Raw genomic sequence first — 25,718 nt, forward strand, 5'->3', positions numbered from 1 at the left:
CGTGCTTCAATCTTTCGGGGATGTTTGAAGTGTAGAATTAAGGTGTCTGTTTGCATTTCCATAGTCCAATGTCAGGACAAGATAAAACTTTGGAGAAGTCACTGGATGTGACTCCAAAGTTCAATCTGGAGAAAGAAAAGGAGTTGCCAAACGCTTCTTTTACTCAGAAAAATTGGAAAGAGCAGGGATCCCTGGTGCAGCCCCCATGCAGCTCAGTGCCAGCACCCACCTTCCCTGTCCCAAAAATTCCTTGAACTGAGAGTTTATAGGGATCTGCAGGAATGTTTGCAGAAGTGCCAGGACAAGAGGTGAGAAGCAGAAGAGTGCACGAAGGCACTGAAGTTGTTCTCAGGAAAGGAAGTGAAGAGAATCAGAGGCTGTGGGAAGTACATGGGAAGAAAAAGTGGTTTCCAGTGGTCCTGTTGTGCATCAGAAACCGAATAAAACCTTTATATTTCCTGTTTTATTTTATTCATTTTGTCTCTTATACTTCCTGTGAGTGATAGGGCATTACCAAAGAGATTCAGTGCTTGATTTCAGTCCCTACCAAAAGCACAAGGATTCCACTGTCCCTTGGCTCAGATCATTTTTTATTAATGAGTTTTACAGCAATCACAGGGTTTATCTGGATGGACAGTGTCCAGGTGGGCTTGGGAGGTGCTGGACCTGTGCAGACCTGGGGGAGAGGGTGGGATCAGGAGCCCAGATCCCACCAGGCTGGGTTCAGCCCATGGTGCCTTCTCCAGGCCCTTCGTGCTCCTTGGGAAGCTCTTCCAAAGCCAGGCTGTGAATAACTCAGTGCTTGTGGCATTGAACAAAACTCACAGCAAAGAGCAAAGTGAGAACAAACTTCTGCTCCAGCATTAACGCTGAGCTGCTTCAACCTGAGAGTGTGTAGAGAATCCCAGGATCACCGAGGCTGGAAAAGCCCTCCAGGGTCACCCAGACCTGCCTGTGCCCAGTCCTTGAGCTCGGAGTGCCATGTCCAGTAATTCCTTGGACACCTCCAGCGATGGGAACTCCAAACCTCCCTGGGCAGCCCCTTCCAATGCCTGACCACCTTTTCCATGAGGAAATTCCTGCTAATGTCCAACCTGAGCCCCCCTTGGTGCAGCCTGGGGACATTTCCCCTTGTCCTGTCCCTGTTCCCTGAGAGAAGAGACTGGCACCCATCTTCTTGCATTTCCTTTCTTGCTGTGGGAGCAACTGATAGCTTAGAAAAAATCCAGGGATGATGCTGGGGAGACTGGTTTGGAGGTGGGGACAGCTGCCTGATGCAGTGGTGGCATTTTCTCCCTAGAACACAGTGGCTTCCAAAGGGTTTTATACCTTACGTGGTGGAAGTGAAATATTTTGTGCTTAGCAGTGTTTATTTTGTTTTCTTTCCTTTGGACTAACGAGCCCGAGTCAGGAAACCATGCGGGGAAAATCAGTATGCAGAGTGCAAGCATCAATTTAAATCTACAAAGTTGCACTGGGCTATATAAAGATTTATTAATCAAAACATTTGCAAAATATTGACTGTGCGTGTACGCTGTGAGGCCTGAGAGATCATCTGCAAAGCAAAGCTTGAATTAATCACTTCATCTCAGCCATTAATCTTTAAAGAATTAAAAAATTATGTAGCAGATATTTGTGGGTTTTTTGCGAACTAATTTCATTCTCTAATTTCAAATTATTTCCTCTCAACAGTCGTCGTGTGGAGGGAGGAAACAGCAGCTCAGGGCATTCAGACAAATTTTGGCTCCCAGAACAGGGGGTGTTTTGGAGAAGGTTATTCCTGGATCCTTCCCATCCTGAGGGGACAAGTCCAGAGCCCAGAAATCCTGAGGGACAAAGCTCAACCACAGCATCACACCAAGAGTGTTTTGGTGCCTTTTTTAGTTTAAACAACTCTGGAAAACACAGATCTGGGGAAATCTGGTTAGAAGGATTTGGCAGCCCACGTTCTCTGCAAAAAAAATAGATGTATTGCAAGGGAAAACCACAAGAAATTGTGGTTTTGTTGGAGGAAAAAAACCCTCATGTTTTAGTATCCAACCAAAGAAACCCAATGGATTCACAGTCAGCATCCTGCCCACCTTGAGTGATGCTGAAATCCTTGCCAGCCAGTGGATATCACAGTGATTAAAACCCAAAGGCATAATTTGGGCAGGGTTCTTTAATTTTCTGAAATGCCCAGGTAGGTACCAGCACAGCCCAGAGTGCCCATGAATCAATAAATGCTGGCAGGCTTATTTTACTGAAACTTGTGAAGTGCCACAAAGCAGCCCTGTTGTAGTTGATGGTTTTAATTTAAAGAAAATAATCAATTTGTAGGGCTGGCATGATGGGGCGCAATGGCCATGATTTTATTTCAGATGTTTCTTTGAGTGGGTTTATGAAGATGTTTTATAAACAAGGTTCTAAAGTGCAAGGCATGTTGTTATTTTATTTCCTTCAACAACTAACAAGTGAGAGAGCCAGGGCTGTATTTATAGCAGGATGGGTTTATGGAGGAAATCTGGCAGTGGTTGGAGGAAGGAACACACATCTCCTAATGCAGAGGAATGATTGGGAGCTCCTGCTTAAGAATGTGGTGCCAGAGCTGAATTAGATAAATTATTCTGGGCCCTGTTCTCCACTCTGCCTGCTAGTGCAGGATCCCTCCTGTGATTCCCTTTCTCAGGAGCAAGGGAAAATCAGAAATGTGGTGCTGTTTTCATTACACAGCTCTCTATTTCCTGTTCCACAGGTGTATATACAATTTCTGAGTTTGCATGTATGTGTATTTCATATATGTATATATATATATATATATATATATATATATATGAAAGATCACTTATTTACCAACTTTTATTTTTAATTTCGTGTTTTAATTCTGAATTTCCTTTTTGCTGAGTGCACTCACTACCCTGTGTGGGCAGTGTTGGAGGTGGCTGTGCAACACACCTTGCCCCAGGTGCCCCTGGGCAGCCCAGAGCTGTGCATTCATTCCCTGGGGACAGAAATTCCTCCTGAGCAGAACAGTGGGAACGAAAATCCATAACCCCAGACCATCCTTGCCTTAAATCCATTGCTTGATGGAATAAACTTCACCTTTTGCCAAAATTGCAACGGAGCACAGTTCTCTCTTCTAACTTGTGATGCTTAGATTTTGGGAGAGAGATGTGTGCATATTAAGTAGGAGAAAAGGTTTAGTTTACAAGCCAGACTTCAAGAGAAATTTTAAAAGCCTTGTGAAACTAAATGGCCTGGAAGAACTTTCCTGTTAGAGAGTATTTCTGAACTGCAGCAGTGTGGGTTCTCATGGATGTTTTCTGCAGGCGCACTTAATCGATCTCTGTTAATTTTACGTATTTCACTAGAAAATACAAATGTGCAAATATGTAAATATATAAATATATATATTAAAAATACAAATATAGCAATACTGACTTGTAAACTGAAAGCAGCATAGATGACATGAAACAAAAGTTTCTCACTCACCCTCCAGTCAGGGAGGGTTTGAAGGGCTGGGGGGAGGATGGATCTCTGCACCCTGGTACCTGTTAAAAAGTAGAATTTCCTTGGCCTGATGGTGCAGTTCCACCAGGAGAGCAGCTCAGAGCTGATGTGATTTACAGCCAAATGTTTCAGGAGCACAGGGCTCTTCCCTCAAACTGGGAAAACCTTGGAGCAGCCAGGATCAGGGGCTGTTATATTCGCTTTATGGCACTGCAAAGCCACGAGATGCTACAAAAAGCTCCAGCTGCAGCCAGCACTCCCCTAAAACAGGACAAGCACCATTCCATCCTTTGTGAGGACACCTGGAGCCCTTCTGAGGAGCCCCCCTGAAACTCCCCCATGTGGAGAAAGGTGCAGTGACATCAGCTTTAGGAGCAGCAGAAGGCTCCAAAAAACTTGTGCAGGCATTGAAGAGAGAAGGAAAAGCAGGTTAATCCTCCAACTCCAAATGCCTGCCTGGCTTTTCACCACCCCAGCCTTCCAGCTTCTCACCTGCCTTATCTGGGGCTGGACTTAGCCCAGGCAGGGTAATTCCAGAGGGGTCAAGCCTTGGAACTCCTTTTCTCTGCTTTGCAGCAGTGTTTGTCTCCTACTTTTCTCTGCTGGAACCAGGGATACAAAATAAAAAGTACTTCTAGCTCAGCCAGTGGATGATTTTTATCAGCTCATTTTAGTCAATAAAGAATGAAGTCAATCACTCCTGGAAAATAGCACTTTCCAGTGCTGTATAAACCTGGCCAGTACAATTGCAGAATAAATCAATAACTGCATTAATCAATACGATGTAAACTGCTGATCTCTGTGGATAAATTGTACTGGTGTAAGAAGGCTTTCAAATAAATTCTAAACCCACTCAAACTGCACAGGCTTTGAATCTGCTGAGGGCACTGGGACCCGGGGAAGATTTGTGCTGTTTCTCTTTAAAATCCCTGGGACAGCAGAGCTGCAGAATAATGTAATTAAATCAAGGTAGCAGTGCTCCCACAGACCACTGCAGTGAGAGCTCCAGAAAAGATCCCTTCACTCAAATTTGCCAGGAAAAGGGGATTTCAGGGTGAATAGGGTGGGGAGTCGCTATTCTCTGGCACAGGGTGGAATTCCCAGAGCAGCTGTGGCTGCCCCTGGATCCCTGGCAGTGCCCAAGGCCAGGTTGGACACTGGGGCTGGAGCACCTGGGACAGTGGGAGGTGTCCCTGACATGGATGGGGTGGGATGGGTGGGATTTAGGGTCCTTCCAACCCAAACCATTCCACGAGTTCCACGATTTTCTGTTATTCCAGGAACAGCAAATGGTGCACAGAGAAGGGAAGGCTGCTCCTGACAGCCCCAAGAACTGGAGGAGGTTTGGCCTCTCCAGACACCTCCATTTTTTATAAAACCATGCATTCGAGCACCTCAGTTTTTTATTTTACTTCTTACCACAACAGTAACCCAGTGCAAGGCTACTGGCAGAGCCTATGGATGCTTTATAAGGGAAAAACTGGATTATACCTGAGGAGATGGGACCTGTGGCAGCAGAGTGGTTGGAGCAGAGGATAGGACTGGGAATGTGTCTGGAAAACCAGCACAAGGAGGCAAACAGGGACATGAATGAGGAAAGTTTGTGTTGGACATTTCACTGAAGGCAATGTGGAAAAAAACAATTGTTAGGAGGCGATGACTCAGGTGCAACAATTTCATTTATCTTATTGAACACACCTTACCAAAAACTTCTGCTCCTCTGGGATCCCTTAGCATTTAAGAATTATTCCAGTTCATTCCATAAAGATGACAAACATTTGTAGCTGCTTCTCACTGCTGAAATATATTGGTGTCTATAAAAGAGGTGAAGTAAAGAAACAATGCACACCAGTATGATTAATATGACATTTTAATTGCTACGCCAGACCTATTTTCAAGTATTTAGTGCTAGGAACCGACAAAAGAAGTTCCTAATAAAAAGGCCTGAGTTACTGAAGCTATTTAGAGGCCCTCATTGTACTGTGCTGTCAAAATGTCCAACTGACCTTTTCCTCATGGTAAATTTTTCCAAGGAAGATTTTATACAGGCTATTTTAATAGTGCTGATTGCCCACCCTTTCCCCCAGTTTTTAGATTAGATAATGGTCAGAGTGAGAGAAATGTCAAATCCTTACCTAGACTCTGGATTTGGCCAGGGGCATTCAGTGGGAAGTCCGTGGAACCTAATTTAAATTTTTAGGTGGATATTTCTGAATGCATCATTTGCCATTATTTTATATTTCCAGTTTGGAGCAATCCTGGAAGTGTTGTCCCTCCCATAAATCCAGTCAGGAGCAGAAGGAGGACATGGAAAATAACTCAGCTCAGTGGAGGGAGGCTGGGCCACTCCTTGGCAGGAATAGTGCACAGACAGGGGGGGAGTCCTGCTGTACCTGTGCCTGGCAGAGGTCATCATCCGTGTTGGAATTACTCTGCGGCTGCCACCAGACCTCAATCCACTCATTGCCAAGGCCAGCACACTCCTGGCAGTGTCCCAGGCCAGGCTGGACATTGGGGCTGGAGCAGCCTGGGACAGTGGGAGGTGTCCCTGCCATGGCAAGGGTGGCACTGGGTGATCATTAAGGTCCCTCCCAGCCCAAACCATTCTGGGATTCTGTGCTTCCATGACATTGTGGCTACAGCTACAGAGGCTCCTGAAACCTCATTTTTGGGAGCACTGAGACACAGCAACCTTCAGGCACGTCAACCTTCAGGCACGTCAGGGCAATTTTGGGGGATGGTGTCTTGGAAATATCAATGCTGGAGGGGAATAAACACATTGGATTATTCAAGCTCTGACATCTTTTGAGCAGGGCAAAGCAAAAAAATATTGGTTTATTCAATTTTTCACATTTTCTGTGCTCCCTGAGCACACAAAAATCCATGGAGGGGGACACAGAGCGAGCCAGGATCCCCTGGCACCACGCACAGCAACTCAGAGGGTCCCCAAACCTCGGTGAGCAGATTAATCCTCTCCTCCTGTGGGCCCTGCAGATCACTGGGGGGAATTCTCCACGACCGAGGCACAGGCAGATATTAATAAAACCCTTTTTGCACATTTACAGCACATTCATTCATGGCTGTGATTTAAAGCTTGGTGTCAAGGCGTCACCAGGGCTGCATTCCAACGACCCACGGAAAGCAAGGAGTTTCTGCACTCCAGGATAATGTTGATTTAGGGGCTGGTACAATAACACACATGGGCTATTTTATTTCATTTCTTGGCATTCCTATTCAAAAATTGCCCTATAAAGAAGGGAGAAGATGCTAAATAAAGTTTAAATGCTCGTAAATCACAAAGAAACATTGTGCTTGGAGTGAACAGAAACATTTGGAGAGACTCAAAATTGCTTTTTTCATGGAGAAATATTTTGTTGATGTGTTAAATTCAAAATGAAAATCCCTGACTGTGAGTCTCTTTCATGTTGTAGTACTTTGCTTAGGTTATCAAAAGAAAATAGGTATTATTTTTTTCCCAGCTGTCTGAAAACTTTGGCTGGTCTGTGATTTTCTGTAAAATCTGCTAAGTCTGGGCCCAAAATTCCCTTTACTGAGCACCTTTAAATGGGGTTTTCAATTCAGGTTCTTGGCTGTTAAAAACCAGGAGCACTGCAGAGTATTTCTGTTGTTTTCATTTCAGCTCTGGTTTTAGGGGATTTGTGCTGTTCCTATTTCCGAAGTTTTTCCTGCAACTCTTAAGTGACAAAACTCCTTTTTGACCCTTTCCCTTTTCTTTTTAATGAAAGCTGCCAGCCATGTGAACTCTTTCCATTTCAGCATCAGCTGCTTTAATAACATTTCCACATAAAAAGAACTGGACTTTCAGTGCTTTGGGCTGCTCAGACTCAGTTTGTCTTGGTGAAATACCAAAAAAAATGCACTGGGGAGAATATGAACCTGCACAAGTTCTGCAGTGATTTAGGGAGGATGGGAGGTGCTGGATTTAAAGTTTTTCTCCTTTGGCTCCGAAGTTTTGCTCCTGAGGCAGAATATTCACCCTGGAATCTCCAGCTCCAAGGGAAAAAGATTCACTCATATTCCTGGGACTCCTCAGTTGCCCCTTTTTTAAAAAGGGCTGCTCCCACGGCAGTGACAAAGTGGAGAAATGCTGAGGCTGAGGATCCTGATTTGGATCTTCTACAGTGAGAAGAGAATCTGAGTGCTGCACAAAAATGAGAAGAAATCTGAAGAAGTGATTCATTGTTTACTTCCACCACAGAGAAAAATGTTTTTACTTCATTAGGGTATTATCAGGATTTTTAATAGCACATTCATTTCTTTTCAAAAACCATTCTCCTCTTTTGAAAGCTGTGTTAAACCTCTTCCTAATAACTCCTGTGATTAGGAACTTTGTAGAAATCCCAGAGGACAGAATTCTAAAAGTGACATTTCATTTCCAGAGCCTCCCTGTAATTAAACATCTCTCAGACCTTCTATGGAGCTGTAACTGCTCTACAGAAAATCTCTTTTCACTTGAACAAAAATATGGTTTGGGGTAAAGTTAGCAAAGAATTACATTTGTGTTATGAAGTAGAATTTCAGATTCAGTTTAATGAAGGGAAATAAAAGGTACCTGTTGTTTAATGGGCACAGAAGGTCGGGGAGTGAGCAGAAGTCCTGCTGGACACTGCTGGGAAGGGATGATGCAAAAAGCTCTTCCAAAACCAAATAGGAGTGACCTGTATAAAACATTTTATTGAATTGAGTGTGGGGGGTATTAAGTATCACCAGCTGTAAGAGATCTTTAACGTCCCTTTCAACCCAAACCATTCCATGATTCTGTGAAGAGCTATTTTCTTGGACATTGATCCCCTCCATGTGGTTTTGCAATGATTTTATCATTTTTGAGTTTATTTTCTGCCAGACCAGCCTGTGGGCTGTGTGAGGAACCAGAGAATCAGAGAAAGGTTTAGCTTGGCAGGGACCTTGAGGAGGTACCAAAATTTTGGAGCTTCCTCTGTGAATTCCCATTCCCATGCCCATGGATAACAAACATGGTTTAATGTGCTCTTTGAAGGATTTCCATGCACAGCTGAACTTCTTTTACTCGTTCATGTGCTGACACATCCTCACCCCCATTCCAACCGTCCCCTTTTGAAAAAAATATTTTGGGTATTTGGTTATCTTGTAGTAATAAATGTTTACAAAGATGACACAACGTGGATCTGACAGTGGAGAAAAGAAAATAAACTTCAGAGCAAAGTGAGAAGGAAGAAAAGATTTCCCAGTAATGACACCAGGCAAAAAACCCCCCACCTTTTATCAGATGTAATTCAAGTTGGCAGGAGAGTGGCAAGTGTTGAGCTGCATCTCCTGACTTGAAAGCCAAGCTCTGGTGTTTAATTTGTCATTCTGGGGACTCAGGAGATTGAAGGGCTTAATTAGCTGCTTTTATTTATATTTCAAGATGATGAAAATCAATGTTCTTCTCATTTACCTTCACGCCCAACCCACAGATGAATCTGTGCTTTCAAGACACAGCAAAGAATAACAAAAGCAGGAGAGGCCAACCGATCCTCCCTAATGACAGATTTCAATCCTACCTCAAAAAATATTCAGTATCTGTGGAAGTCTTGTTGATCAGAACAGTCTTTGCATGGAAAAGTCCTTTAAAATGGATTTGAAGATATGCAAAATATTCAATGGTATAAAAGGTGCTGATGTTTTAAGGCTAGCTGATGGCACCAAATGCTTTTTTTGATTTTGTTTTTTTTTTATAGAATTAACTTGGCTTTGTGTTGGTCCATAGGAGATTCTTTTTAAGTTCCTCATTTCTGAAGAAAATAGCAGAGGGAACTTCAAATAATGTGTTTTATGACACCTCCTCTAATACAGACAGTGCAAAAAGTAAACAAATAGCTTTTATTTCATTGAAAGTGCTTTTTTTTGTTTGTTTGTTTTTTTTTTAACAGGATACATTGAAGAACATGAGATAAATAATATCCACATCACAAGAGTTTTAAATCTCTTCTCCCCTCCCTGGCATCAGCTTGCACAGGTTGACATTCCATTAAATGCTGCTCCAACAACAACTACTTGGAAAAAATTTGAGACCCCCCCACACGTCAATCCCAAATTAGGTTTGGCACCACTCCATTTAATTAATGCATGTTGATTTATCTGTTAATTTCCAAGCCCATTTTTACAAATTCATGGAATATCAGTACCCAGCATTTTCTTAATGACAGACCACTTCTACCTCCCTCCCCCTCCCCAGTGCTGCTTCTTCTCAGGAATCTTGGTTACGGTGAGGAATTAAGATAAAATCTACATTTTTTAATTTTGAAAGTCCACGGCAGGGCATTGCTGGAACCAGCAAGGAAAAGGGTTTAGAAGAAAGGAAGTCAACAGGAGGATTCCAGATGTCAATGTATGGTTTATCCTTTGGGATGATTTCATTGCTCCAGAGCTTAAACCTGTGAAAATATAAAGAGACTGTGGTAAAATCTGTGTCAAAACATGTTTTTTCTTTGCATTTTAGCTTAACAGCTACCTCAGTTCCCTTTTCAATGTAAACATTACCCACAAATGTTATTTCTATTTATTTGTTTATTAAGTTGTAGTGGCCATTTAGTAGAGTAGGGTTTTGGATGAAGTACCCAGCTTTCCTGTGAGTATCTACTTTAAGAGGGTTTTGACTATTTTGTTGCAAAACAAACTATGATATATAAATACAAATATGCTCCCCTTACCATGAATAATAAGTTATTTGTGAGAGCAGAGGCTGCACCCTAGGCCACCCCACCCCAGCCATGGGACAGGGTTGAGATGTCTGTCCCAGCAGCAGCTCCAGGGCAGATTTAGGGTCACATTATGTGTGGGAACTTTGACTTTCCCAAGAAATCTTATTCCTGTGTCCTTCCCTGAGCTCTGCATGCCAGGGCAGTGGAGAACTGCACTAAAAATGAGGTGTGGAGCAAAACACTTTCTCCTCTAATGAATGTGAGAGTATGAGGGACAAATTTATAGGAGCCAGCACCAAAAAGCACCAGGAGGGAGGACACCTATGGCAAGGGAGAAGCTGGGAATCTGTTGTGCTTAGAGGCACAGATTTCTTCTTATGCAACAGCATTCAGAGGGGGAATGAAAAATCTCTCACTTACTCGATATTTTTGGAATCCTAATTTCCTCACTGCTGCTGCCATCGCCACCATCACTGACGGTTCTTATCTCGATGAGATAATCTTCTTCAAACGGGACCAGAAGTTCAGCTGAAGTGTTGTTTGTCTCCAGGATATGGGCTTTGCTGTGCCTGTTCTGCCTGTACAGAATCTAAGGGATTGGAAAACAAGAGGGATTTCATTTAAAGTTTTAATTTTTTTTTTTTTTATTGGGGGGGGGGGGGGGGGCGGCTAAGAGATTCTTCTGTTGTGTCCCAAAGTTTTCCGAGCACTCTCAGCATCCTGCAGGGTGTTAAAAGCAATTTAAAATAGGGGAATATATTCTGCAGGATTTTGGGGTGGGTTCCACAGCAGGTGGTTTCCTAGAACCTGAGGGTAATCAAACAATTCTGCGCTGCAACCAAACTTTAAAATAAATTTGTATTTCCGTTAAAAGTAGATTTATGGGAATACTTTTTGGTTCATTCACATAGATCGTGGTGTGAGTATGTAGCAGTCTCTTTTTTAAAGGTACATTTATGAACCGTCAAAGAGTGAGAATGGTTTAAATGTGGTTTATGACTACTTTATGAATACTTAAAAGATTGTTCTCTATTTCTTATATATTTGTGAAACTCCTTCCCTGGAGATGTGAAAGCAAGAAACTTTAGGTAAGTATGATTACAAGGAAACAAGGGAAATACAGGACTGGGGACAGAAAATCCCTGTGTTGGGATAAAGAATTCCTGCTCTGAATATTTTTATAAACATAAGCCAACCACCCTAATAAATCCAGAAAATTCAGTGTTCCAGGTAATGAACACTCATCTTCCACCAAAACTCTGTACCTGAATTGTAACCACAATTTCTGATTAATGAGACAAGGAAATCACTTACTTTATAGCCCAACACCTCAGACTCATTCTCCATAGTTTTCACATGCTCCCAGTTCAGGCAGATTTTGGAATTTGTCAGCTTCCAGGCAATGTTCGCCGGAGGTTGACTTGGTGCTTTAAAAAAAAATAAAAAAAAGAAAATTATAATAATGAGATAAACTGAATATTAATTTTCATGGTGTAACTGAATGAGCAGCTGATATGGGAGTATCAGCAAATGCTTCTTCTAAAAAAGAAAAAAAAATTTCAGTCCATCATTGCTCTGGTATTAGTCAGAATAAAGATCTATTCATAGCAGAGAACCTCTTACTGTGAGACTTCATTTGCAAAATTAGGCACAGCCTGACAGTGTCTGACAGTTCAAGTTATATTTGAGAGATTTTGTGGAAGGAAAATGTTGTTCCTCTCTGTGTTTCCATGTCCTAGAGGATGTTTTGCTGTCTGGATCTCAGAAAAAGCTAAAACCATGAGCAAACTACAGAAGCCAAGATTTCCATCAGCCAGGACAGGTTACAAAGAGCTGCACATGAAAGTCTCCATGTGATCCACCATGAAACATTGTAGGATTTTAGAAATTCTCAGCACAATAGGCTGAGAGCAGCTTTTTCTATGGCTTTTTTTATGCCTAAGTGTGAGGACTTTGAAAATTTGCCTACAAGTGACTGGAACCAAATCCCGTGTGAACATTTGAGGGTGGAGCTGTGCCTTTGAACTGGAGCTCGGATTTGGGCCAGCACGTTTCCTCCTGCTCCATGGCACATCCTCCTGGGCCTTGCTGGGTGGTGGCACAGGAAAGGATTGGAACAGAGGTGAAAATGAGAAGATATTCGGAGGAACACATCCCAGCCCTGATTTTGAATTGTTTAACTCTGGGATCCTTCTCTTCGCTGCTATGTGTTGGTGATTGATGGATGTCACTTGGAAGGAACACTTGATTTGGTGACAATTTCTTTCATTTCCCACAGAGATAAAAAAAATTGATGGGCCCTGCTGTTTCATATCCATCTGCCTCATGACTTTGGAGAAGTTTAATCCATCCCTCTGGTAGGGAATGAGGTGTTGGAGGAGCTCCCAGGTCAACATCCAGGGATGTCCTTCCATCAGCCACACTGTCAGTGTTGGAAATGATTCATTTCATTATGAAACATTTAGCTACTGTCACATACATCAAACTGCAAATTTACTTAAATATGGCTTGAAAGCTCTCTGTTGCTCTCAGGAAACATTTTATACAAGAAATTGGATAACAGAATAGTCACAAGAGGCAAAGGATGTCAAATACTTCATTGGCTGTGCACTCTGAAGAGGTTTGAAATCACTCCGAAATGGATGAATTACAGCCTTGTCCAAATCTTTTTGACATAGAAACTTAAAGCCATTTTAATTCATGATCTTGTAGCTGAAAAGAAAAAAAACCAAAAAAAAACCCCAAAAAAACCCAAAAAAACACAGGAGGATTTGAAAATAATAAAAAAAAATTATCAGGGGTTATTTTAAGCCAGAAACCGGAATAAGTGGTAAGATCATCCATAGGAATATCTGCAAGAAAACCCAAGCAGTACCAGGTCTAAGACTGGCAGACTTTTTCCTCAATTAAGTTCTTGTAATCAATGCTGTCAAGAATAAGAGAAGTCCCAAATATCTGCTTAAATTTATTGAGGTGCTGATGTTGCTGTCATGATTTAGGTAACACTGGCTTTGTTGCTGTACAGAGCTGAGGTTCAGCCATGCAAGTATTTTTAATATTTGTATGTAATATTGATCTATTTTGTGTGTATTTGTAAGGGAAAAAGAAGAGGAAGATTAAAAAGGAAACGGAAACAGAAACGGAAAAGGAAAGGGAAAGGGAAAGGGAAAGGAAAAGGGAAAGGGAAAGGGAAAGGGAAAGGGAAAGGGAAAGGGAAAGGGAAAGGGAAAGGGAAAGGGAAAGAGAAAGGGAAAGAGAAAGGGAAAGAGAAAGGGAAAAGGAAAAGAAAAGGGAAAGGAAAGGAAAGGAAAGGAAAGGAAAGGAAAGGAAAGGAAAGGAAAGGAAAGGAAAGGAAAGGAAAGGAAAGGAAAGGAAAGGAAAGGAAAGGAAAGGAAAGGAAAGGAAAGGAAAGGAAAGGAAAGGAAAGGAAAGGAAAGGAAAGGAAAGGAAAGGAAAGGAAAGGAAAGGAAAGGAAAGGAAAGGAAAGGAAAGGAAAGGAAAGGAAAGGGAAAGGGAAAGGAAAGGAGGGGGAAAGGAATGGGAAAGGAGGGGGAAAGGAATGGGAAAGGAGGGGGAAGGGAAAGGAGGAGGAAGGGAAAGAGGGGGAAGGGAAGGAGGGAGGAGGAAGAGGAATTTCTGAAATCCATGCCATATAATTAAAGAACCATGAGAGAACATGTCCTTATGGAGCCACGTCCATGGTTTGAGGATATCAATTCCACCTCCCTAAGTAGTTTTAACTTAAACTAGGATGTCACCTTAGACCTTGCATTGATTTTAGAGAAGAACTCTTCAATCAGAATTGCACCTCTTTGGCAGAAGGATCATCTCAGCTTTGCTGAGTCTCTGCAATAATGGGATGAGCAGAAGGCTGCAGGAATGCTGGATGCTGAGCTATTATTTTGGAGCTCCATCTCCTGCTCCAGATGCATGTTGTTGATATTCTCTTGACATATTGTCTCTTCTCTTATTGCAAGAGCTCGCATCTTCTACAGACAGAGCTTGAAAATTTAATATATATATTTAAATATTAAAAAGGTTATTTTGACTTTAATTTTTAAATGAGCCATTAGCACAATCCTGAATTTGACAGGAGATAAAGTAGATGTAAAACAAAAGCAAATTTATTCCTTCTGTGTTTTGTCATTTGACTGCCATGTCTTTAACTTGTCTTTCATATAGATGCACATAGGAATAGAGGGAATAATTCCCAGGGATGAATCTATTTTCCATTGAAAAATGGACTGTGAGGAATGCCATGGAATCACAGAATGGTTTGGGTTGGAATAGCACTTAATTTAATTTCATTCAAGCCCCTGCCATGGTCACAGACACCTTCCACCACCCAGGTTGCTCCAAGCTTTGTCCGTCCTGGACATTTCCGGGGATGGGTCCCTTTTGATCCCTTCAGAAATGTCTTCTCTGGCTTTACTTTATTTACAATAAATATTGGTTTTGTGGCAACTAAAAATCAGTTAATTCATTCTGCAAGTCAGTCTTATCTTGCACTTGGAGTAATGGCATGGAACAGCATATAGAAAAGAGGAAAATTGGTGAAACTCAAGAAAAATATTTCCCTTTTATGCTAAAGGACAAATCAATAATTTACTGGGACAATAGAGTCAAAGGAAAACAAAACAGCAGGGGGCTTTACTTTTAGTGTTAAATAATAATAATAATAATAATAATAATAATAATAATAATAATAAATCCTAAATGGCATTTATATTTATGTTTCCCTGATCCTGTCTTCTGCAGCGCAAAGTTCAGAGGTCTCAAAACCCCTCTGTGTTTGGTGCATTCAACAGCTTCCTTTAAAACCCCCAAACCAACACAGCCTCACCCCAGAACCTCTTGTTTGACCTGTGAGACATCCTTCCTTTACTGACTCTGCATCTCCAAAAATCTCCTGAAATAAGAGGAAAACAGAAATCCTTCCCCCTGGGCTCTGATTTAGGACAAGCGGAACTTTCTCAGCCACAAATTTTCTTGTCTGATTTATGAAGAAATTTGGGACCCCGTTCTCCTCGCTACTGAAGCGTTTGGCAGCGATGGGTCACGGTGAGCTGGAACAGGCCTGTCCCAGCTGGGAATTTGGGACACTTGTTGTACCAAATCCAATACTCACGGGATTTTTTGGTGGTGACGTTCACCGGGGTGCTGGAGGGCCCTGTCCCCGCAGTGTTGTAGGCTCGGACTGTTGCAAAATACACAGTGTTAGCTCTCAGGCCCGTGATGTTTTTGGCTGTCACATTCCCGCTGACTCTGACCTTCCCAGCGGTGCTTTCCTTGGGATCATCTATCCAATATAAAACCTAAAAAGAGAGAACAAAGAGCAGGCAATCCATTGTGTTCCAGCACTTAGAGGCTTGGCTGGGAAGCAGGCATGCTGACGAGGAAGATTTTGAGGAATATGGGATTTTTTTTGTACTCCTATCTAGCAGAATGTAAAGCCAGGCATGAATATTTATAGAGAAGCAATAACATTTCAGAGACTGAATCCCAATTAAGGAGCTAAATGAAATCCTTAAATTTACAGATGTCCAGAAGGAAACCTTTGATAAGGTAAGGAATGATGAAGGCTTTGTTGGTTTTATGGTTGAACACAATGAAAAAACTTAAGAGATACAAAAGAACATTCATCTCAGGCATCTAAAAAGTTTTTAATTGTTTTGTATCTTGGCTCTAATTTTGATTCAGTGACACCTATTTAGACCTGATTCTTTTTTTCAGTGAGTAATTGATTTAGGAAGGTTTGTGGACTGCACATGACTCTTATTACCTCCATTTGTACATTGCAATAGTAGGACAGAATTAAGAGTATTTTTGACTTGTTTTCCTCTTATCTACAGGGAAAAAAAAATAGAGGAAAGAAAAAAGAAAAAAAAAAAAGAAATTGCTTCAACTGTGCAAGTAAAATGACCAGGAATGACATCTGACATTACTTAATCCTAAAATCACAGAATCATTTAGGTTGGAAAATATCTTCAAGTCCAACCATTAACTCAGCAATGCCAAGGCCAGCACTAAACCACGTCCCCAAGTGCCACATCCACATAGTTTTTAAACCCCTGCAGGAATGGGGACTCCACCACTGCCCTCTTCAAATGTTTGAGTTAATGCTTGGACCAGAAGGTTTTAGAGGTCTTTTCCAGCCTAAACAATTTTATGATTCTAAGGGGAGGGAGAAGTTAAAAGCCTTTCAGTGCATCACAACACAAGCTCTGAGTAGTGCTGGAGAACAGTTATCCTGCCCTGCTCTGTCAGCAGTGCCACGCGTGCCTGTCCCCAAATCTGAGCAAAAAAAGCCTGGGACAGAGCTGCAGTTCTGGGCTGTAAATCCTCCTGATCACCTCAGGTGGGTTCCTGCTAATGAGAGCAGGGGAAGAGCTCCACTCTCTGCTTCCTCGGAAGCAGCAGTTTGTTGAGCGGGAGGAGGAACCAGAAGGCCAAAAGAATTCTGGATGGAAAAGGGACATCTCCAAGGTGTCAGAGCCCCTCACCTCACAGCCCATCCCCTCACCTCACAGCCCATCCCCTCACCTCACAGCCCATCCCTTCACCTCACAGCCCATCCCCTCACCTCACAGCCCATCCCCTCACCTCACAGCCCATCCCCTCACCTCACAGCCCATCCCCTCACCTCACAGCCCATCCCCTCACCTCACAGCCCATCCCCTCACCTCACAGCCCATCCCCTCACCTCACAGCCCATCCCCTCACCTCATAGCCCAGTCCCTCACCTCACAGCCCATCCCCTCACCTCACAGCCCATCCCCTCACCTCACAGCCCATCCCCTCACCTCACAGCCCATCCCCTCACCTCACAGCCCAGTCCCTCACCTCACAGCCCATCCCCTCACCTCACAGCCCATCCCCTCACCTCACAGCCCATCCCCTCACCTCACAGCCCATCCCCTCACCTCATAGCCCAGTCCCTCACCTCACAGCCCATCCCCTCACCTCACAGCCCATCCCCTCACCTCACAGCCCATCCCCTCACCTCACAGCCCATCCCCTCACCTCATAGCCCATCCCCTAACCTCACAGCCCAGTCCCTCACCTCACAGCCCAGTCCCTCACCTCACAGCCCATCCCCTCACCTCACAGCCCATCCCCTCACCTCACAGCCCATCCCCTCACCTCACAGCCCAGTCCCTCACCTCACAGCCCATCCCCTCACCTCACAGCCCAGTCCCTCACCTCACAGCCCATCCCCTCACCTCACAGCCCATCCCCTCACCTCACAGCCCATCCCCTCACCTCATAGTCCATCCCCTCACCTCATAGCCCAGTCCCTCACCTCACAGCCCATCCCCTCACCTCACAGCCCATCCCCTCACCTCACAGCCCATCCCCTCACCTCACAGCCCATCCCCTCACCTCACAGCCCATCCCCTCACCTCACAGCTCAGTCCCTCACCTCACAGCCCATCCCCTCACCTCACAGCCCATCCCCTCACCTCGTAGCCCAGCACCCTGCCCGTGTGCCGGTTCCAGGGGATGGGCAGCCAGGACACTTCCACCGCCGCCGCCGACACGCTCAGCGCCGAGGCTCCCGCCGGGGCCATCTGTGGCTCTGGGACAGGGAAAACACAGCTGGACATGAGCATGGGCACAGAGACAGTGCAAGGGGAGGAGATGATTGGGGAGCAGCAGGAAGAGCCCCTGGTTTAACCATCAGCTTTACTCTCCACTTACGGTGGAATGTCAGTAAGCTTTCCTTTCAAAATTGGTCATTCCCCATCTGCTGGAGCAGATTTTCAGAGACTGGCTGCACTGAGTGTTCTGAGGAACCAAGCCCTCTGAGATAAACACCTTTGAGTGTCTCCCAGCTTTCCCAATACACTCAGCAGGAACATCTTGGAGACAAAGTAGTTGAAACCGGCCCTCTGCTGAAAATCATTCTGAAAACTTGTCCCTTGCTATTTTTACTTCAGTTTCCCATCTCCTGCCTCATGTCTGTTATAAATGTGCAATGAGCAGGTTTGAACAGGGTCCTTAAAAGCCCTGAGAGGTCAGCCTGATCATATCAGTCACCTCTAGCTGCTACACACCCATTACTACTAGGAGTAACTTGTGTTACCATCCTCTCCTGAGTAGATGATGGAAATGGAGCTCAGGGTCCCTTCTCCTTCGTTGTTGTAGACACCAACTTTGACCTCGAAAGGAGAGAGGGGTGTGATACTCTCATTCCTATAAACGTATTTGCTGGATTCCACAGAGGCCACCACAGCTTTGGTCCAGGTTGTTGAGCCAAGAGGACGGAACATGACGATGTAGCCAAAACCTTCCCCGTTTTGGAGTTCTTCTGACACTGGCTGTGGTGACAAAGCAGTCAATAAAGGTTTGCATGTATCCATAGTTTTAATTGAATCTTCAGTCCCTAACTATATTTTAGTGGTATTGATTTAGTTGGCTGTGCCTTGGAGAAGATAATAATGTTTGCCCCATCCGTCAATGTAATATTGAAATAAAAATCAAAATAATAAATCTATCAGGGCAATCAATTCAGAAACAAAAGATCTGATCAGCTCCATTAAAGTTGTCTCTTTCAGGCATGAAGTCTGCAAAATTAAAAGCATTTCACTCTGTACAAGTTGTAGCTTGTAGATTTTTTTTTTTCCCCCCAAAGGGGCATGGGAATGCTAATTTTAAATAAATGATTTTAAAGGAAGAAATGAGTTGGGAAGGAAAAATGTACACAAAAAAAATGTGTGTCAGTTGTATAATTGCCTTCCTCTGAGTACAGTACTGATGCATTTTTTTCATCAAGGAGAAAGCCTCAAGTGCTTGAACATATTCTTATTTAAGTTCTCAGAACAGAAATGTTCCTGCAAGTCAACATGGCAAAATTAATGTTTCTATTAATAAAATCTCATGTCAAGATATGTATGAAAGGCTCAAACTGAAAAGGCAATTACAGCAACACCGTGTCCAGCATGACGTTTGGTTTTTCATGGGATAAAAATACTTCCACATTCTCGAAGCAAGAGGACATTTATGAAACAAAAACAGGATTAAATGGAAAGAAAATGTTTTTCAATAAAACTGCATTTGTTTCAGAGGCTTGCATTAAAGGAAGGAGCATGGAAAAGCAGACATGGAAATGGAAAAGAAGACAGAAAAAGGGTCAGGACCTGACCTTCAACCTCTTCTCCTGCAAACTCTTGGAAGCACAAACAGTGTGAGATAATAGGGGAAAATCTGGAAGCACTTCAGAAGATTTCAGGGCACTTATGTTATTTTTATCATAAATTCCTTCTAATTCTAATCATAAAAAGAAATGTAACAAGCCTGCCCTGGCATTTAGAACACTTGTCTTTCCTTCAGTGCACCCTTTTCAAACACCAAATATTCCCCTTTCCATCTCTTTTCCAGTCCTGAGGGAGTTAAATGTGAGAGATGATGGCTCACTGGGGATTTATAGGAGTTCAAACCACTTTCTAGACCATTTAATTTGTTTTTGAGGCTTCTGTGACCTCAGATTTAATCAAGACATTTAGTGAGTTCATCACAGAAAGCTGCAGAGTTGTGTTCAGTGTTGTTAGCTGGCCATAATTAGGATTTTTTCTGATTGTTTTTCTGGACACACTATGGAGTCCAACAGGATAATTTGATCGAGATCTCTCAGGTTGTTTTCGATTTTCATGTTCTTCTGCTCCCAGTGAAACAAAAGAGTGAAAGGTGCAGATGGAGGAAGACTTAGTTCAGGGAAAGTGGAATTTCACTCTGTTTGCAGCGCGGGGAGGAGAAAACATCAGCGGGGTTATTTATCTAGTGGAATTCTTTTTTAAAATTTCTTTTGATCAGATTTTTCACTTTTTGACCAAGCAGCTGCCCTATCACTTCCCAGGCTTTGGCAGAGGCTGCCTGCCTTCATCCCAGTGTCTGTGGGAAGCTGCCGGGAGGTTGAAAAAAGAGGCTCCTTCCCACAGCACTCACTTTCTACTCTCTGAAATGACCTGCACTCACCCTTTGCAACTTGTCTGGCATTAACAGCTCTGAAAATGTGTATTCTCTGCTCTTGCTGGAGTGCTGGAGAATTAAAGGGCTCATCTCCTTTAACGCATAATAGGATATGTCTTGTCAGCACATGGTTCCAGAATGGAAAACATGTAAACAAAAGTAGGGAAAATGTAAATGCAGAAAATGGCCAAGCAGATTAGTGTGTTAAGCACCTCCTGTACAATGGAGATAAGAGGGTTATGCAGACTTCCAAACATCTTTACAACACGCCTCTTAAACTGTTTATTTTTATAAATTGTTCCCTATAACACAGAAAACTTGCTGTATATCTTACAGGCTGTTTGCTCTCCACATCCTGGGTGAAATCCAGATTTGACCAAAGCTGGTGACCAAAAGCCTCTGAATTTCAGCAGGGCTGTGATTTCACCCACGGATTCTTCCCCCATAAGACAGCTGAGGTTAACTGAGATAAGAATTACCTCCCAGGTGATGACCAGCTCGGAGCGGCTCCCTCCTCCTCCGCTGATGTTTGTTGGTGCCACCACAGGAACTGGAGAAGAAAAGGTGTTGGTGCTTGCAGCTGCTTCCCCAGGGCTCAGTCCTGGGGCCTGTTCAGTGTCTGTATGGCTGATGTGGACACAGGGATCCTCTGTCCACATCGGGGCACCCTGAGGAGTTCACAGCTGACACTCACTGGGGTGGGAGTGTGCATCTGCTGCAAGGCTCTGCAGAGGGATCCGGGCAGGCTGCATCCATGGGCTGGGGCCAGGGGTGTGAGGCTCAACAAGGTCAAGTGCAAGGTCCTGCTCTTGGGTCACAACAGCCCTGTGGTCACTCCAAGATGGGGGAAGAGTGGTTGGAAGGTGGCCCAGCCAAAAAAAGGACCTGGGGGTGCTGGTGACAGCAGCTGACGATGAGGTCAGATGTGCCCAGGTGGGCAAGAAGGCCAAGGTCAGTTGGCCTGGATCAGCAATAGCCACAGGACCAGGGCGGGGATTGTCCCTCTGCACTGGGCTCTGCTGAGGCCACACCTTGAGCGCTGTGTCCAGTTCTGGACAAAGCTGTGATAGGTCAAAGGTTGGACTCAGTGATCCTGGAGGCTTTTCCAAGAGGATGATTCAGAACATTTTCTACCTCACCTGCTGCCATTCCACCTCTCAGCAGGTGGAACAGGGATTACATTGCACAGCAGGCTGTTTGAAATGAGCTGAAATGATGTTTACACGTTTTTTAAGGCTGAAGCCATAGATGCATTTGATACATGAGTACCCTGGTTCAAAAAATTAATTAAAGAACTAGGAGCATCAAGTATCTGACATTATTATGCCTCATCAACTAATTGGCAAAATGATGTTCCATTCAGACTGTAGCTGCAACACTACTGATTTACTAATTATGCATTTGTTCAGTAAACATGTTGTTGGAGCAATATATTAATTTTTTTAATTGGCTGTATGCTTTTCTTAGCAAATTCAAAACTCACAATTTGCTTTTCTCCTTCTTCCAAGACTGTAAGTGTCCAAAAGTTGGTTGATTAGAGTTGGATTTCTCTAGCATTCCACAGGTGTGTGGCACCAGAGGTAGAGGATTGAGATCAGGGAACTTTGTTGAGGCTGAAGGAGCTCATGGTAGAGAGGCAAAGAAAATATCAGCATTCCCTGCCTCTTGCTTTATATTTCTTCTTTAAGGTCCCTTCCAACCCAAACTATTCTATGACATCATGTTCTTTTCCAGCTGCTGGAGAAGTACAAGAGAAGAGAACATCCCTGAAATGGGCAGAGACAGGAGCCCTCTACAGGACATCTGGTGGTGCCATGTCCAAACCCTATCTTCAGAAAATTCAGGTTTTTATGTCATTGTCTTCATTCAGCTCTCACTGTCTGAAAAGCTGATGTGTAGGGTGAGAAATGGGTGGAATATTTACATCTCAGAAGCTTTTTCCAGAGATTTTGGGGAAGTTTTGCCATATCTCTGGTCCTTCCCATTGACAAATGCATTAGCCCAGCTCCAGGGGTGGCAATAAAAGCAGCAGTGCTGCAAGTTCACAGAAACTGATGTCAACCCATTATCATTTCCAGATTCTAGTACACATAGAAATATTTATCTGATTTCATCCTCTAGAATTTCAGGATAATTTTGCTGTGCAGCCTTAAGAGTGAGCACAAGTGCAAACAGCCTGGGCTCTTCTGGAGGGCTTTTCAGAGCTGTTCATTTTTGTCACACACAATCAATGTCTTTGGGCACATCAGAGGCAAAAAATCTCAGACTGACAAGAACTGCATGGAAATGGCAAAACAAACTTTCGGGCCTGGTGTTTCAGTGTTTCATGAACCAAGTGATGATCAATTAGCTCATGTGTTAAATGTGTTTGGTACTTACTACATTTGCATGGGGAAAATTTTGTGCTGTGACTCAGCAGAGCTTCAACTGGGTCAGAGTTGAGAAACAGATGAAAATTTACAGCTGAGTGCACCAACAGAGGCTCAATTAATTCTCAGCTCCATTTTAATGAAATGAACAGTGTCTCATTTGCATCCACAAACCTACTAATGCTCAGACTTCAGCTGGCAAAATAGTTATTACAACAGCAGAGCTCAAATTCACCCTTTCCTGGCCAGGTGTTTGCTGTCCACATGGCCCTGCTGATTTCAGTCTCCTATTCTGATTAAAAAATTAAGATAAGTTGTCATTTTCCCACTGCACTGTAATGTTTCGAGACAGGAATTACAGCTGTGAAGGAGTTAAGGAGCTAAAACCTGAGATGAGTCTTTCTGTCTCTTTTGTTAAACTTCAGACACAGCTACACTGTAAGGAAATAATCTTCCTTGTGTTATTGCCATGATAAATAACAATAATTTTATTGTTTCTTTCTCCTCCTCACCCCAGTCTTGTGAATCCCTCAAATAAATAAATAAAAGTTTTAAAAGATGAAAGCTTTCACTGCCTGTCTGGTTTTGAATGTCCCACTTTACAAAGCCCCACGGTGGTAACAGCAACAAAAACCTTCTCAAGATTAATTCAGTCTTTGTGATCAATCATGCAATGGAGAATATTTATTTGAGATACTCTGCTGGGAAATTTAAAAAAAATCTGACCTCCTCTGGAAGGTGCTGGGGCTTGGAACTAGATGGTCTTTAAGGCCCCTACCAATCCAAATAATTCTGGGTGTCTATTCCCAGAAACAAATGGATTCCACATTCTAAAAGGAATGTATTTTCTTCAGTATAATGTACAATACTGTATTTTGAGTTCTATCCTGAAATGCAGCTTGCCAAACTTCAGAGCTTGGCAAATGAGATAAACAGAGAAGACAAAGTGGATTGTAAAAAGCTGCTGCCATTTTACTGCTTTCCATCCTATAAACACTGATTTTATAGGTGGGAGCGAGTTGATAAGCAGTGTGCTGGGAGGAACATAAAACAAACCAAAGGTTTGGGCTGCAAATAAATTGTACCGAATTGAGCAGGTCAAAGGACTGACAGTGTTGGTCCTGTGAGGTTCCAAGTCCCAGGGGATAAATGAATAAAGGTGAGACAGACAGCCAGACAGAAAGGATTCCACTCTGGAGTCAGTAGAAGCTGTTGGCTTCACTGGGCTTTGGATGCTGCCATTTATATCCTCCAATACCCAAAGTTAAAATTATGCTGCTCCTCCTGGTGCTCAGATATCAAACACCTCTGCAGCCAAGGGGTATTCAGAGAGTGGAGTTATCATGTCATGAGCAAGTCCCTGAGCAGGGTAAAAAACTTGGATTCAACTGGGAGAACAACAGTTGTTCTCCCCAATTGTTTGAGTGAAAGGTTAGTTGGGACACACCAAAATGAGGAACGTAGGCTAACTCCAGCTTTTATCATGGAATGCCAAAATGGTTTGGGCTGGAAGGGACCTTAAAGCCCATGGGCAGGGACACCTTCCACTGTCCCAGGGTGCTCCAAGCCCCATCCAGTAACTTCTTGTGGAACACGTTGGTTCCCTGCCTATGGGACTGGGTCAATAACCCTGTAGGAATGAGTGGCTCTGCTGCAGTGAAAATCCCACAGCTGAGAGCTGGGAAAACCTGGCAGAATTCAGGGCCTTACCTGCTGCTTTGGTTTTCAGGAGAGCCGAGGGGCTGCTCGGCTCCCCGATCCCAACGCTGTTGCTGGCAACCACCCGGAACTCGTACTCAACCCAGGGGCTCAAATCCACCACGGTGGCCTTGTGAGTCCTGCCATTAATGACCTCGGGAGCTGAAGGCAAGCATGACACAAACAACGGATTGTTGAGGTAATTAATGGTACGTACAAAACAAAAAATCCAAGGCAAGTCTCGAACTGCTCACCTGTGGGGACCGCCTGCCATCCCACCGAGAAGGGAGTCCTGGTCTGGACACTGTAGATCTGCACTGGGCTGTTGTTATCTACTCCAGGCTTCCAGGATAAGACAGCAGTCGTGCTAGAAACATGTTCAACTTTAACATCTTCTGGTGGACCTGGGGGGCCTGACACGATCAGCATTTTAAGAGGAAGGTAATGGGAAGAGAAGATTCACTGCTGGAATGGGTTGGGCAACTCTTACTTTTTCAAGTCAGAGGAATTATTCATGAATCTGCAGTGTCATAAAAGCTGCACAGTCCCTAAATGATGGCTCCATGACTGGATTACATTTTTATGAGTCAGGAAAATTAATGTCTTGATGGTGCTAACATGAAAACTACAAACAAAGGAATGATTTCTTTTTTGTGTCTGACAAAGAAAGGCACCCAATGTTGTCTTTTGTTGAACCATTGAACATTCTGAGAATTCCTACTGAATTAAATCAGAACCGAGAGTTCAGAAAGAATGCAGGATGGTGCACTGCGCAGATTTCTGATTTCTCTTAGGGTTTACAGATCTGCTCCCATGACAGCATTTCCTCACTGCTGGTGGAAAAAGATGAGTTCGAAAATATTATCCTATATTATCTCCAAATAGGGGAAAGGAACGAGGTATTTTGATTTTCCCAGCCTGCAGAGTGACCCAGAGATGCCTGAAGGAAATAACAACACTGCTGAGATTAGAGGATTTCCCTCTGATCTGTGTGGCCCAAAATGTTTGCCAAAGACACCAGAGAGAGCAGCAGAGGTTCCCCTGGGTTAGCTGAACACCAGGATCATGCTGGCCACAATTTTGGGGCCAAGAGTAAAAGAAAGAAAACATTTCACTATTGAGATGTGGAATTGACATCCTAGGAATCATTTAAACAACAGCTGATATTAAGAATTCCTAATTCCTCTAGAAGATACGTGTGTCTCCCTTGCAGACATACCTCTCACAATTATATCTGCTGTTGCAGATTGACTCTCTAAAGAAGTTTGCACCATGCACATGTATTTCCCAGAATGATGCAGCTGAATATTTCTTATCATCAAATCCCCAGCAGATTCCTGGAGAGATAAAAACAAAAAATCCAAACACAAAACTAATCACTCACAACATGCTTTCCGTACTCGGCATTTTTATAAATTGCTCAATATTAATAAAAAATTCAGCTTTTGAATTAAAATATGCATAGCTATCATCAGTTTCTTTCATGGGAACATTTTTATTATGGCTTCAC

At 43.3% G+C, this 25,718-nt stretch overlaps 1 protein-coding gene across 4 annotated transcripts in view; it reads right to left on the bottom strand.

The window, feature by feature from the left end:
• Nucleotides 1–8,949: 8,949 nt before the first annotated feature.
• LOC134048657 (contactin-6-like) overlaps nucleotides 8,950–25,718 on the bottom strand; it is a 75,856-nt gene continuing 59,087 nt past the window's right edge. For 3 of the 4 annotated variants that reach the window (XM_062500571.1, XM_062500569.1, XM_062500570.1), the window contains 9 exons: nucleotides 25,428–25,545; nucleotides 24,463–24,621; nucleotides 24,221–24,370; nucleotides 20,621–20,691; nucleotides 18,259–18,493; nucleotides 17,636–17,751; nucleotides 15,301–15,487; nucleotides 11,487–11,599; nucleotides 10,518–10,761 (listed from right to left, as the gene is read on the bottom strand). In XM_062500571.1, the coding sequence (XP_062356555.1) occupies nucleotides 10,585–10,761; nucleotides 11,487–11,599; nucleotides 15,301–15,487; nucleotides 17,636–17,751; nucleotides 18,259–18,493; nucleotides 20,621–20,691; nucleotides 24,221–24,370; nucleotides 24,463–24,621; nucleotides 25,428–25,545 (1,326 nt within the window). In that variant the 3' untranslated portion in view covers nucleotides 10,518–10,584. Of the gene's footprint in view, nucleotides 9,906–10,517; nucleotides 10,762–11,486; nucleotides 11,600–15,300; nucleotides 15,488–17,635; nucleotides 17,752–18,258; nucleotides 18,494–20,620; nucleotides 20,692–24,220; nucleotides 24,371–24,462; nucleotides 24,622–25,427; nucleotides 25,546–25,718 lie in introns of those variants that run through there. The other variant, XM_062500572.1, reaches the window with a different exon arrangement.

This window comes from Cinclus cinclus, chromosome 12 (assembly GCF_963662255.1).
Source record: "Cinclus cinclus chromosome 12, bCinCin1.1, whole genome shotgun sequence".
Taxonomy (NCBI): domain Eukaryota; kingdom Metazoa; phylum Chordata; class Aves; order Passeriformes; family Cinclidae; genus Cinclus; species Cinclus cinclus.